General features: G+C 37.5%; 2 protein-coding genes across 4 annotated transcripts in view; one reads left to right on the forward strand and one right to left on the reverse strand.

Annotated features, from left to right (window-relative positions):
• Positions 1-13,168, forward strand: part of cadm2a (cell adhesion molecule 2a) — a 679,060-nt gene that overhangs the window by 283,324 nt on the left and 382,568 nt on the right. The window lies entirely within an intron of this gene.
• Positions 1,192-4,397, reverse strand: LOC135779446 (uncharacterized). Its single transcript, XM_073815961.1, has 3 exons — positions 3,780-4,397; positions 2,532-2,638; positions 1,192-2,420 (listed from the first exon to the last, which is right to left on the reverse strand). The coding sequence occupies exons 1-3, from the start codon at positions 4,308-4,310 to the stop codon at positions 2,294-2,296; spliced, it is 765 nt and encodes a 254-aa protein (XP_073672062.1). The 5' UTR covers positions 4,311-4,397; the 3' UTR covers positions 1,192-2,293.

Genomic DNA, 13,168 nt, shown 5'->3' on the forward strand with positions numbered 1-13,168 from the left:
TGTCAGTCTACAAAAGTCTCCAACCACGCCAAAAAAGATAGCTAGATTTGTCCTATAAAGTCACTAAAGTGATAGAAAGTTGCTAAATCTAGCGACAAAGTGACCAAGTTTGCTCAGACTTTTTAACACTGCTGCTCGCTCCTCTGAATTGGACTGCGCGTGTGGGCGGGCCTTTTTGTGAACTCTGCCTCTGGTTGGCTACAGATGGAAATTAAGCCAATCATCATTCGTTATGTTTCTCACAACACACACAAGAGAAAAACAGTGTTTGGCTGAGAGAGTGAGCATACGCGGCTGAAAATCACTACAGTAAGATCAATTTTAGTAACGCGCCGCATTTTAATGTCAGTAACGATAACGGCGTTATAACGGAGGAAACAGTAATTTATTTGATTACTCGTTACTGAAAAAAATAACGCAGTTACTAACGCCAATTACTTATAACGCCGTTATTCCCATCACTGGTGACTTTACGAACATTGACCTCATGATGACCTTAAAATAGAGACACCATGATGGCATGTGTTTTGGGCGGGACTAACTGTTCCTCTGACCAATGACAGAGGAGGAAATGTTTGCAATTTGTTTGAATACTGTCTTATTAGGGCCTGAGCACCAAGGTTTCAGGGGCTTTTGGACCCCTTAACATGCTCAAAAACTCCTTCCCTCTTGGGACCTGTCCATGGTGCTAAAAGCACTCCAGGGTGCCCCTTTTGAGTTTCTGTCTTTGAAAACTTTGCTCCTGGTTGCATTGGCTTTGATAAAGAGAGTAGGGGACCTTCAAGCTTTCTTGCTCGATGACTCGTGCCTGAAGTTTAGGCCAGTTGACTTTTATGTATTTCTAAGACCTCTGTTCGGTCACTCAGAGCCTCGGTGATATAGAGCCATGTCACTATACATTATACATTTTGTTTCAGTTTGATAATGTAAGCATCATTAATGAGACCTTGTGCTAATTAAAAGAGAGAATTATTAGTAAGTTTAACTAACTTAGATGTGCTGGATGTGTTGTGTGCATGTGTGAGAGGTTATGATACTGTGCTTACTCAATATGAATAAAATCAGTATGTCACTGTCACACGCATCACAGCGCCCCCTAATGTGAGGTTCAGGTTTTTTATTTTTATGCTCAACATTTGCAGTGTTTCTAGTTGCATCCCTAGTGATTTTGCAATGGTTTACTTTGTCTTTTCCAAAGAAGTGTTTTTTTTTAGAAGTGGAAGTTTTTGCCACAACATGAGACCAGTTCAGTTTTGCCTTTAATTATCATGTATTTCGTCCATTTCAGTCCAGTGTCTGTTGAAATCCAGCAAAAGTAAGCCTCAGGATTGAGATAAAATCTCCCAACAGCAATGTAAAAGACTGAAAGTATACCAAGACTCATTAAAAATGAAAATATTCATTTTTTAACATTTCCTTAAATACTGTAAAAACATTAGTGTTGTTGTTGAAAAATAATTTGAACTTGTTTTCTGTGCAGTATTCAAAAACTGCACATTTTATTTTAACATTTTTTTCCACATTTAAATTTTTCAGTAAATAAATGCAAATAAAAACAATATTTTTTATTAGTAACTTGGCAAAAATGTTGATGTTAGTTGGCAGAATGAAACAAAAATTATAATTTTACTAAAACACATGCCTATAAATAGTACATTTAGAAAAACTGAAAATAATCTTGAAGTGGTCTCTTAATATTTCCACAGCTGTATATACTGTCTATATATTGTAGGACTATAATAGCTGTCTGGAGGCATTGCAAACATGGCTGCTGACTTTAAAGACTTCCCTAAAAGAACTTCACTCACGGTTATGGCATACAGTTTGACGAGTCTTGTAAAAAAAAAACTTGAAAGAGGAAACAGCATCAGAGTTCTTTTTATTCAAGAAATATTAAAGTTAAATAAATCATACTTTTACACAAGCAACACAAACATTTCTATTGTACTGTCATGATATTGTATTTACAGTTATCATTTTGATGAATGGAATTTCAATTTCATTATTATATTGAGGCTTAGTTGTAACACTGTGTGTACAACAAACAAACTACAACAAACCCCACTGTGTGAATTTTTTTTTCAGTCCTAGCTACAGTATCACGTAGCTGACATGTTTAAAAAAATGTGTTCTGTACTGCTTTACAAGACAATATAGAAATGGTTAAAAAGACGTTTTGCTGTGAAATAAATAGCACTCTAATAAGTAAGTATTAAAGTTTAGCCTGCTCAGATATGGACTCTTGTGTGTTTAAAAATGATTGACGTTATTTGAATTTCATTTACCAATTTATTTAAAAAAGCTTTTTCTCACAGATCCATTTTAAAGCTTTATTACAAAAGAAATCATTCCACCCTGATGAGTGAGTCTCAACACAGTTCTCGTCTCTTCCACCATTGGGTTCTCCAGACCTCCAGAAGCTGAAACAACAGATCATCATTAGATCTTTAGTGTTGTTTTCTGTGTGATATGATGCTGACTGTGACAATCATTTATTGTATAGTAATCAGTTAAATTTTGTGATTTCTTACCTATAGCTCAGTGTGCTGCCATCAACCCATTTCCATCTGCCCTCCTGATCACTGTCAGTCAGACCAATCCAGATGTATTCTGTACCAGAAACTGTCTTAAACAAATCCTTAGAAGAAAAACAACAATGACAAGATTAAACAACTGCATACGTATACACCCCCCCCCCCCACACACACACACAGTATCTTTCACTCACTTGTTCCTCTTTGTTGTTAATGATGATCAGATCTGCTCCTCTCTCTCTACAGTATCTTCTGCTCTCAGTCCAGCTCTTCTTCTCAGATGAAGTGAAGTACAAACTGGATTGATATTCTTTCCATCCATCTGTAAACACAAACAGTTCAGCCATTAGCCTGTTTTCCAACACACGTGCACCGTGTTATGCATTTTTGTAGTATATTTAGTATATTTCAAAAATACCTGCTTTTAGAATCCCCATCATTGTATTTTTCTGCTGAGTAGTTTTCTGCTCTTTGTTTATTAAGGTTGTTATTGTTGGTTAATAGTCTCTCATTTTCTGTTGCCGAGTTTTTGGACTTTAATAATAGCTGTTCTCTCTCTTTTTTAAGGTTACTATTGTCGGTTAGTAGCTGGTCTCTCTCTTTTTTGAGGTTACTATTGTCGGTTAGTAGCTGGTCTCTCTCTTTTTTGAGGTTACTATTGTCGGTTAGTAGCTGGTCTCTCTCTTTTTTAAGGTTACTATTGTCGGTTAGTAGCTGGTTTCTCTCTTCTGTGATGTTGGTATATTTGGTTAGTAGCTGGTCTCTCTCTTCTGTGATGTTGGTATATTTGGTTAGTAGCTGGTCTCTCTCTTCTGTGATGTTGGTATATTTGGTTAGTAGCTGGTCTCTCTCTTTTTTGAGGTTACTATTGTCGGTTAGTAGCTGGTCTCTCTCTTTTTTAAGGTTACTATTGTCGGTTAGTAGCTGGTCTCTCTCTTTTTTGAGGTTACTATTGTCGGTTAGTAGCTGGTCTCTCTCTTTTTTGAGGTTACTATTGTCGGTTAGTAGCTGGTGTCTCTCTTTTTTAAGGTTACTATTGTCGGTTAGTAGCTGGTTTCTCTCTTCTGTGATGTTGGTATATTTGGTTAGTAGCTGGTCTCTCTCTTCTGTGATGTTGGTATATTTGGTTAGTAGCTGGTCTCTCTCTTCTGTGATGTTGGTATATTTGGTTAGTAGCTGGTCTCTCTCTTTTGTGAAGTTGGTATATTTGGTTAGTAGCTGGTCTCTCTCTTCTGTGATGTTGATATATTTGGTTAGTAGCTGGTCTCTCTCTTCTGTGATGTTGGTATATTTGGTTAGTAGCTGGTCTCTCTCTTCTGTGATGTTGGTATATTTGGTTAGTAGCTGGTCTCTCTCTTTTGTGATGTTGGTATATTTGGTTAGTAGCTGGTCTCTCTCTTCTGTGATGTTGGTATATTTGGTTAGTAGCTGGTCTCTCTCTTTTGTGATGTTGGTATATTTGGTTAGTAGCTGGTCTCTCTCTTCTGTGATGTTGGTATATTTGGTTAGTAGCTGGTCTCTCTCTTCTGTGATGTTGGTATATTTGGTTAGTAGCTGGTCTCTCTCTTCTGTGATGTTGGTATATTTAGTTAGTAGCTGGTTTCTTTCTTCTGTGAGGTTTTGGTTCTTGATGTTAAACTGTTGATTGTTTGTATTGATGAGGACACACAGCACTATGACTGCAGTCAGTAGAAGAACACACAGCAGCACCAAACACACTGTAACTGATCTGTATTTTCTCATCCTCACACGCTCACTTCCTGAGGATGATGACATGAGATTAGGATTTCTATATTATTCCTTGTTCACTTTTTGAAATGATCATAATTACCTGTAGACCGAAGTGGTTGTTGTCTGTTTGTATTGTAGTCTGTTTCTGTCCTGTAGTCATCTTTATACTCATAGATCATCTCCTCTCTCTCCTTGTCCATTTACTCCCTGCTAAAAAACCAGCATCAAACCAGCATGGGAATTATGCTGGTTTAGCTGGTGGTCACCCGCATACCAGCACCAAAACACAACATATGCTGGTATGCTGTTTTTTTCAGCAGGGCTAAATCTCACTCTTGTCAACATTTTTATAAATATCATCAGACATTTTTAAACTTTAGCATTCAATCACTAGCAGTGTTGTTTTTGGCAGCCCTTTTAGTTTTCGTTTTAGTCTTAGTCTTTTGGACGAAAATGCTTTTAGTTTTAGTCACATTTTAGTCACTTATGAAATTGTTAGTTTTAGTCACGTTTTAGTCGACGAAAACACAAAAAGGTTTTAGTCAAGTTTTAGTCGACGAAAACGCAAAAAGGTTTTAGTCAAGTTTAAGTCAATTTTAGTAAAAAAAGTATTTTTTAACAAATTAATTTAGGTTAAAAAGTGTGGTGTATTTAATACTATTAAAATGTGCATTAAGGTTCTCCCTGAGGTCTTGCCATTGTTTTAGTTGATGTGCCTTCTGCGCATGTCATAACAAAAAAGTTGAGCCTGATATACCCTCATGTTGAGTTTGTGTGTTACGCTGAGACCTCACTTATAAATTTGAGAAACGCGTGCCTTGCCTTATTTAAATACACCACAAAAAGTGTAGGAAATGGGCTTAGGTTTGACAAGTAGATACATGTAAAACCTTAAGCTTACCATGAAATGTGTCACAAGCCGAATGTCGAGTAAAATGTATATGATTGTTAACAGCGTGACTGGTTAGTTACCTTTACAAAAAAATATTAGCGTGATGAGCCTTCAGGTGCCGCTTGAGGTTGGTGGTATTCTTCCCATTCTTGCCCTATTTGTGGCCACATTTACCGTCGTCTCCCAATATGCATTCCGTTTTTCTGTCTGATGGATTATACTGAAAGTATGTCCATTAATCATCTCATCGTTTCCGTTTATTGGCGCCTCCGCAACGTCCTTCGAACTCGCCACAGCCGCAGGTGTGGTGTTGTTGTTTGAAATCTGGTGCGCGTGCGCGGCATGGCGGCAGCCGCGTGGTGGGCGTGACTGTGTTGACCCAAAACAAGGAGAGGAAACGGCAGCATTGCGGATACTTTTTAGCTAAAAACAGACAGATTTCACGCAAAATATGCAGAAATGACATGCATTGTAAACGTCAGACTTACATTCATTTTCGTTCCGTCTCGTCTCGTCAACGAAAACTCGAAAGCGTCTCGTCATGTTTTCGTCACCTTAGAGACATTTTTAGCTAGTCATCGTCGCGTTAGCGTCATAAAAAATAGGTGCGTCAACGAAATCATTTCGTTATCGTCATCGTTGACGAAAACAACACTGATCACTAGTAAACTGTGCTCTGATAAATGTTATGTCCGTGTTGTTATTCGAATGTTGCTGCTCTGCTCAATTCTGTTTTTAACCCTGATAATAACACAAGAAAACTGAACTGTTTTGAGATCAGTGTGTTAGACCTTGATGCAAAGGCCCACTGCTATGATTGGACGGCTTCATTACCCGTCATTACATGTGGGGAAATGTTTTAAAAACATTAATGTGTATAAATAGCAGCCGAACACATATATGTTTGAGCAACAAGAGATTGTGGGTGCTAAAGATGATACACATAAATGACAATGCGTATAGTAAAGTAGAAACAAAAATTTAAACTCGACGTGACTAAATTACCATATACAACACAGTAACCGCGCATCAGAATCTGAACTGCGGCTGGTAAGTCCATTTACTGTAACTTTGTATATTTCTACCGTTATATTACAGTCGTATTGTTAAAGAGATAGTTCACTTTAAAATGAACATTCTGTCATCATTTACTCATCCTCATGTTGTTCTAAACCTGAATGAATTTATTTTTTTCTGATGAACACAAAAGAAGATATTTTGAGAAATGATGGTAAACACACAGCAGTAAGTGACCATAGACTTCCATAGTAGGAAAACATTTTGGAAGTATTGTGATAAATGACTAAGAAAATATTTTGATACATGATGGTAAGCACACAGTTGACGGTACCCATTAAATTCCATTATATTATTTTATTCCTACTATGGAAGTCTATGGTCACTAACTGGTGTGTGTTTACCATCATTTCTCAAAATATCTTCTTTTGTGTTCATCAAAAAAAAGAAATTTATACAGGTTTAAAACAACATGAGGATGAGTAAATGATGACAGAATTTTTATTTTAAAGTGAACTATCCCTTTAAGTGTTGCACCTTTAGTAATCATTTAATGTTTTTAGTAAATAAAAACAGTCGAACATACAAGTAAAGACACAGATGTTACAACAGGACATATCAAGCGATCTCTTAGCTTAAATAAAATCAAATGTTTTACTTACTGTGTATACTGCAGTGTCATTTTTGTCAGATCCAGCATTAGTGGTGCTTTTAATCACATTCTCTCTGCAAATCCAGCATCGACCTAATGTTATGTTCAGAGCCTCTGAGTTAAGGTTATCCAGCGTCTGTGTTGTTCCCAGATGGTTCTTTCACAACTGAACACTCCGTTTCCAGATCACTTACAGTTTTAGCCCGTTGCTTGAACACATTTTGCAAAACTTTGCTCATTGTGCCAAAACTCTGTGTCAAATTAAAACTCTACTATCAAAACCAAAACTCTGCTATCAAAACCTAACACTCCTTTGTCAAAATGTAACTCTAATGACAATATGACACATACTTGCATCTTATGCATACATACTTTCAGATCAGGGGGAACACATAAGTCTACTTTATATAAAACACTGTAGTCTTTGATTTTCACTGTTTATTCAGAAGGCATATTTTCAGGAGGCTCATTTTCAAACAACCAAAAAAGCAAATAGGCCTACTCAATATTGTACATCACAGCACTGTACATTGCAGTTACGTGAGTTTGGTTAAAGCAAAAAAAAAAAAAAAAACACTATACTGTAAACACAGGAAATCATGGCAATTTTGCATATGTGGGCTCATGGATCCCGCCGTCTGTTGGGGTCTTGCCACAGGACCTCACTAGGTCCACAATGGCAAGTTTCTGCTGTTGTGTGAACAGGCGTTGGCGTCCTCTTCCAGAAGGTCTTCTAGTCATTCTAGAGAAATACAATCACAAATTTTCATCGGTTTGCTTGTTTTTCTTACAGAACTTTACTGTATATACTGTATCATCCACTGTACTGAAACATCTCAATATAAGTAATCATGGTATGTTTCACAAAAACTACCACTTTGGCTGCAAAAGGAGCATTGACCCCCTGCATTACCCTGTACACCTGATGTGGTAATGTGATATACTGTAGTACAGTGCTGTAAATGCCATCCGAGTAGAGTATAAGGTAGAGAGGTGAAGACATACCTGTTTTCTAGTCTGAATGTTCTTATTACAGATGCCACTGTGAAGTGGCTTAGATGTGGGTGGACTCTCTGCCCAGCTTCCCTCATAGTCAGGCCATGGTTGATAACATGGTCCACCAAAATTGCTCTTATATCATCAGAAATGGGGGTCTATGCATGGCCTCTTCGACCTTGGCCTTGTCCTCCTCCTCTTCCTCTTGCTTTACCTCTGCCTCTTGCTCTCCCTCCATCCATGTTTGCAAAGTTCTTGAAATGGCTAAAATGAGGACTTTTGTACAGGTAGCTGGCTGATAGGTGTTCAGTTTTGCAAGTGAGTGCCTTAAGGTGCGTATTAGAGTGGTTTCAATTAACCGATGTGTTTTGTATTTTGGATACATGTGTTTTCCAAATGGCACCCTGAGATTTCATTTTTGAACGAAGTGGCTTATGAAATAGAGTGTAGTATGCAGGATCAAGTGTGTTGCATAGGTGAGTAAGTATGTTGCAGAATTGCAAATAGAGTGCAAAGCAGCGCTTTGGTTTAAGGTATGAGTACATGTGTTTGAGGTATGGTATCAAAAGCTTCAAGTTATGTTACTTTAGTCTAAGCATGGGTCTATAGTGTTCAAGCAACAGGCAAAAACTGTAATGCATTGGTGCCAAAAACTGTTAAATTTCAGTAAAGAGGACGTTTTCAGTTTTCAGAAAACGATTCCAACTATGTTTGTGTGACATTTATTTGCCTGCGTCACATTCAAGTTAAAACCGGTGCGCAGCGTTTTGCTACAGTTTCCGAGTTAAACATCATGTTTCATGGAAACAATATGCCAAGGGGTTTGAGGTTGGGGCTGCGTTAAGCCCTGACAAAACATTGCACAACAGAAAGGGTGATGCATTAAACACCCTGTTCTGATGGCGCAACTACACTGAAAAAATGTAAGGCTGGATTCACTTAAAAAAGTAGTGCATCATTTTTGCCTCCATTTTTAATAAGTATTACATAGAATTTTAAGCAATTTATGCAAAGATACAGAGTTACCAAAAACATAAACCACAACATACTGTATGACCAGACTCAAAACAAGGAACCCTTTACATGTTGAAAGCCAACTCTAAGGTGCTTCTAAGTAAGCCATGTTTTAAATACAGGCTTTTTATATTTTGAAACTAGAATTAGTTTTGACGGAAAAGACTAAATGCAAATAAAGGTAGGTGGAAACGCAGTTGCCGAATAAATTCTGACATCGAACATAAAACCCATGGGACTGACCATCTGCTGTTCCTCCCAGTGGTGCGCGGGTCAATGTATAAACAACCCGCACCCGACCGACCTTTTCACTAATTGGCATCTTTATTTCAAACAACCTGACCGAGCACGAGTAACTGCGGGTGACCTCATTTTGGATCAACTTGCACATCACTGGTTTACGCTGTTGTTGTTTTTACCATATATGGGTCTCGACGTCGTCTTAATCTGCTAGTGCCTGCATCAAAAATAAAAAATGCTGCATTTTTTTCTGTGCACAGCATTCAGTTTGGCAATAAAAAAGCTGCACTGCTAATAAATAAATAACTTGCCCCATTGTGACTACATGCAGTCTCCATTTCCCATGTGTGCCTTATTTTATTTACTGTTGGTTAGCAATACCACCGTCATTTCCCGACCAACTTCATTCGAATTTGTTCTTTTTTTGCGAAAAAAGGAAAGATTTGCTTCACAATTTTCTGATTTTGTTCAAAACGTCTTGTTCAAATACCTCCCAGTCTTGTTGCATGAACAGTAGTTCAAAAAAAGTGTTTAAGCATAACTGTTAATGGAAGATTAAAGATATCTGTTGTCCACTATTCAAGCAGATCAGACTTGGTCTTATACGACTGAGATGGCTGCCTGGAGGCGTTGCAAAAATGGCCACAGGGTGCAAAGACTTCCTTATATAGACTTTTAGTTACGCTATAGCCATACGTCATGACCAAGTCATGTCTAAAAAACTTGGCTGAGAAAACAGCATCTCAGTTCTGTTTCCGCATTGTTCTATTTTTTATATTCTTTTTTAAAGGGCTATTAAACCCCTCAAAACAAAAACTGTTTATGGTTCATGTATGAAATCTAAATTCAGGTGACATTTAACAAGTACAAGAAAATATATACATGTAATGATGAACATACACAAACAGCATTAAACAAAATTGAACAATATTTCAGTTTTTACGGTATGATTGTAATCGTATATCTTTGTTGTTTGTGAATTTGAATTCTTGTGTCAGGAGAGGCTATAGACACATACATGTGAAGTGATCTGTGGTGTTTCTGGACCCTAGGTTCACAGACCGTCTCATGAACATGATAAAAGGAGACACCAATCAGATTTAACCTCCAGTACTGACTCAACCAATGACTTGAGTTTTGGGTAGGGCTATCTATTTGTCTGACCAATGGAAAATGAAAGAAATCTGAAAGCATGACATCTAGGCTGTTTTTATAGCAGTCAGAACAACAAAATGAAACCTTCTGTGAGCAATGTGTGATATGAAATCATGTGGGATCCGAATAAAGTAGAGAGAAGTTCAGAGCTATGTATAAAGTGATGCATGCAAACAAATGATTAGCAATGACACAATATTTAGAGTTTATACTGCATGGTTATTATAAAAACAACTATTTATATCCATTTGCGTGTGACTTCACATGCATGTGTCATGAAGGATATGTTGCAGACACAAAGTGATCAAAGCTAACAGACTATCATAATCGCCTTAAAATAGAGACATTAAACAGACATGCTTTCCAGCTAAGCACATTCAAATTCAAAACATTAACTTGTGAAACCAAATGATTGTGGTTGGGTCTCAATCAGCTCCCTTGTTCAGTAGTTAGGGCACTGATCCGGAGGTCGGCCATTTTATGTCCAATCGCAAAATCCTTCCAGTGCACTGGAACATATGTTCCCAAGAAATGGGGTATCTTTGATTAAGACGTTAATCCAGGACCAACAAAAAATGTTGATCCAGAATCACATCTTATCCAAAAGAAAACATGCTTGGTCAAAAAAGACCCCGTGCTGGGTTAAAAATAACCCTATGTTGGGTTGATGTTATGCAGCCATGGGGTATAGTAACCCAACAGCTGGGTTAAAACAATCCAGCATTGGGTCAATTTTAACCCAGCAGTGTGTTCTGTCCAATATTAACCCATTATGGGTCAAAAATAATCCAGCCATTTTTAGAGTGCACAATCCGGCTGATTTGGAGATGGCTCGGAGTGGATCAGGTAGACCTGTTTGCTTCTCCAAAACCTTTTGCTGCCGTCTGTTTTACTCCCTGACCAAGAGAACACTCAGCATGGATGAGCTGGCACACAACGAGAGACTAAATCCACCTTGTCCTCCTTCTATACCAGGGGTAGGCAACATTGAGTGCCGATGTCCTGCAGATTTGAACTCCAACCCTCATAAAACTTTGCCTATCTGTAGTTTTCAGGTGACCATTTAGACCTTGATAAGCTATTTAAGGTGCGCTTGATATTGTGCTTACTCAATATGAATAAAACTAGTGTATGGATCACAGTGCCCACTATTGTGTGGTTCAGTTTCTTCACTTTTATGCTCATCATTTGCAGTGTTTCTGGTTGCATCTTTAGTGATTTTGCAATTGTTTACTATGTCTATTCCAAAGAAGTGGATTTTTTTAAGAGTGGAAGTTTTTGCCACAACAAGAGACCACTTCAGTTTTGCCTTTAATTATCTTTTTTTGTGTGTGTGTGTGTGTGTGCATTACGACCATTTCTGTCCATTGTCTGTTAAATACTAACACAAGCAAACCGCAGGGGTGCATGAAATAGACACAACTGGTGACACATGCTGGTCGAAACGGTAAATAGGATAAAATCACATATTTTCAATATTAAAGGTGAACTTCTTTCTTTGTGATGATTTGTTAATTTTGTTATTATCTGGGACTTACAAATCTTGGAACGTCACCACTGACCAATCAGAATCAAGCATTCCATAGCACAGTATAATAATAATGTAAGTAATGCACAGCCTGTACAAAAATGATAACACCATACCAATTACTTCATATGTTACTCCAGCCAATTCTTATGAAATGTGTATAAATAGCATGCAGTGTGAATATCATGCAATACATACGCCAACAAATTAGAAACAAATAAATAAAAGGACATGCAAAGATGAGCCATATACGTGAAGAGTAAGGAATGGTGTATCATATGCACACAAAATTGGAATTTGGTGTATGTATTGCACAATATTCATACTGCATGCTATTTATACACATTTCAAAAGAATGGGTTGGTTACTCATATTGATGCGCAACATCATACACACACACAACTAAAAACACATTTGCTGAAAATCTCAATTTATTAGTATGTAGCATCCAAAAACAAAATGTTATTTGCATAATCACAACATACAACTGATAAAATTTTTAGCGGTGGAAGATATAGCACTGTTTACTTTTTTTGTCTGCTCAGATAGACTCGTATGTTCACAAAATACTGATTAAACATGTTAGGGCTGCACGATTAATCATATTTTTATCATGATAACGAAATGTGCGCCCCACGGTTAGTTAAAGACAATCGTCGCGGTTAATGTGTAAAGACAAAGCACAAAGCAGACGGTCTAGTATCAAGCAATGTGTTTGTTTGATATGGGTAGAGTCAGAGTATATGGAGTGGATATTTGCAAGCACGGTCTGTGTTATGGTAGAATTAAATTGGCATCACGAGATATACAGTCATCTTGAATGAACATAATGGCAGAGCAACAAGAAGAAAATGCAGAAATACGTACGTTAGTTCCCGAAAAGGGTCATATACCCCATTGTTTGGATGTATAAACATGTATCTCGTTTCATAACTTAATTTTTTTTCTCACAGATCCATTTAAAAGCTTGAGCGCATGGGTAATCAGCCCACCCTGGTGAATAAAACATGGCACAGTCTTCTTCCCCTCCATTACTGTTGGGTTCTCCAGAACCCCAATGGCTGAAACAACAGATCATCATTAGATCCACACTGTTGTTTTCTATGTGATATGATACTGACTGTGAGAATCATTTATTGGATATTAATCAGTTAAATTTAGTGATTTCTCACCTATAGCTCGGTGTGCTGCAATCAACCCATTTCCATTTGCCTTCCTCATCAATGTCAGACAAACCAATCCAGATGAATTCTTTATGTGTGTTGCTAACAAAATCCTATGATAAAAGAAAGAACATTTACTATATATCATAAGTGTGTTATCGTATCACACAGTTTCTTACACTCACTTGTTCCTCTTTGTTGTTAATGATGATCAGATCTGCTCCTCTCTCTCTACAGTATCTTCTG

The sequence above is a fragment of the Paramisgurnus dabryanus genome, chromosome 10, assembly GCF_030506205.2.
Source record: "Paramisgurnus dabryanus chromosome 10, PD_genome_1.1, whole genome shotgun sequence".
Taxonomy (NCBI): domain Eukaryota; kingdom Metazoa; phylum Chordata; class Actinopteri; order Cypriniformes; family Cobitidae; genus Paramisgurnus; species Paramisgurnus dabryanus.

What these genes read in the sequence shown, in the direction of transcription:
- LOC135779446 (XM_073815961.1), bottom strand. Translation starts at nt 4,310, where the DNA reads ATGTCATCATCCTCAGGAAGTGAGCGTGTGAGGATGAGAAAATACAGA. An exon ending in ACCAGCTACTAACCAAATAT is followed by an intron (nt 2,639 to 3,779) that starts ATCAACATCACA and finishes TTTTCTTCTAAG; the next exon opens with GATTTGTTTAAGACAGTTTC. An exon ending in GGCAGCACACTGAGCTATAG is followed by an intron (nt 2,421 to 2,531) that starts GTAAGAAATCAC and finishes CTGTTGTTTCAG; the next exon opens with CTTCTGGAGGTCTGGAGAAC.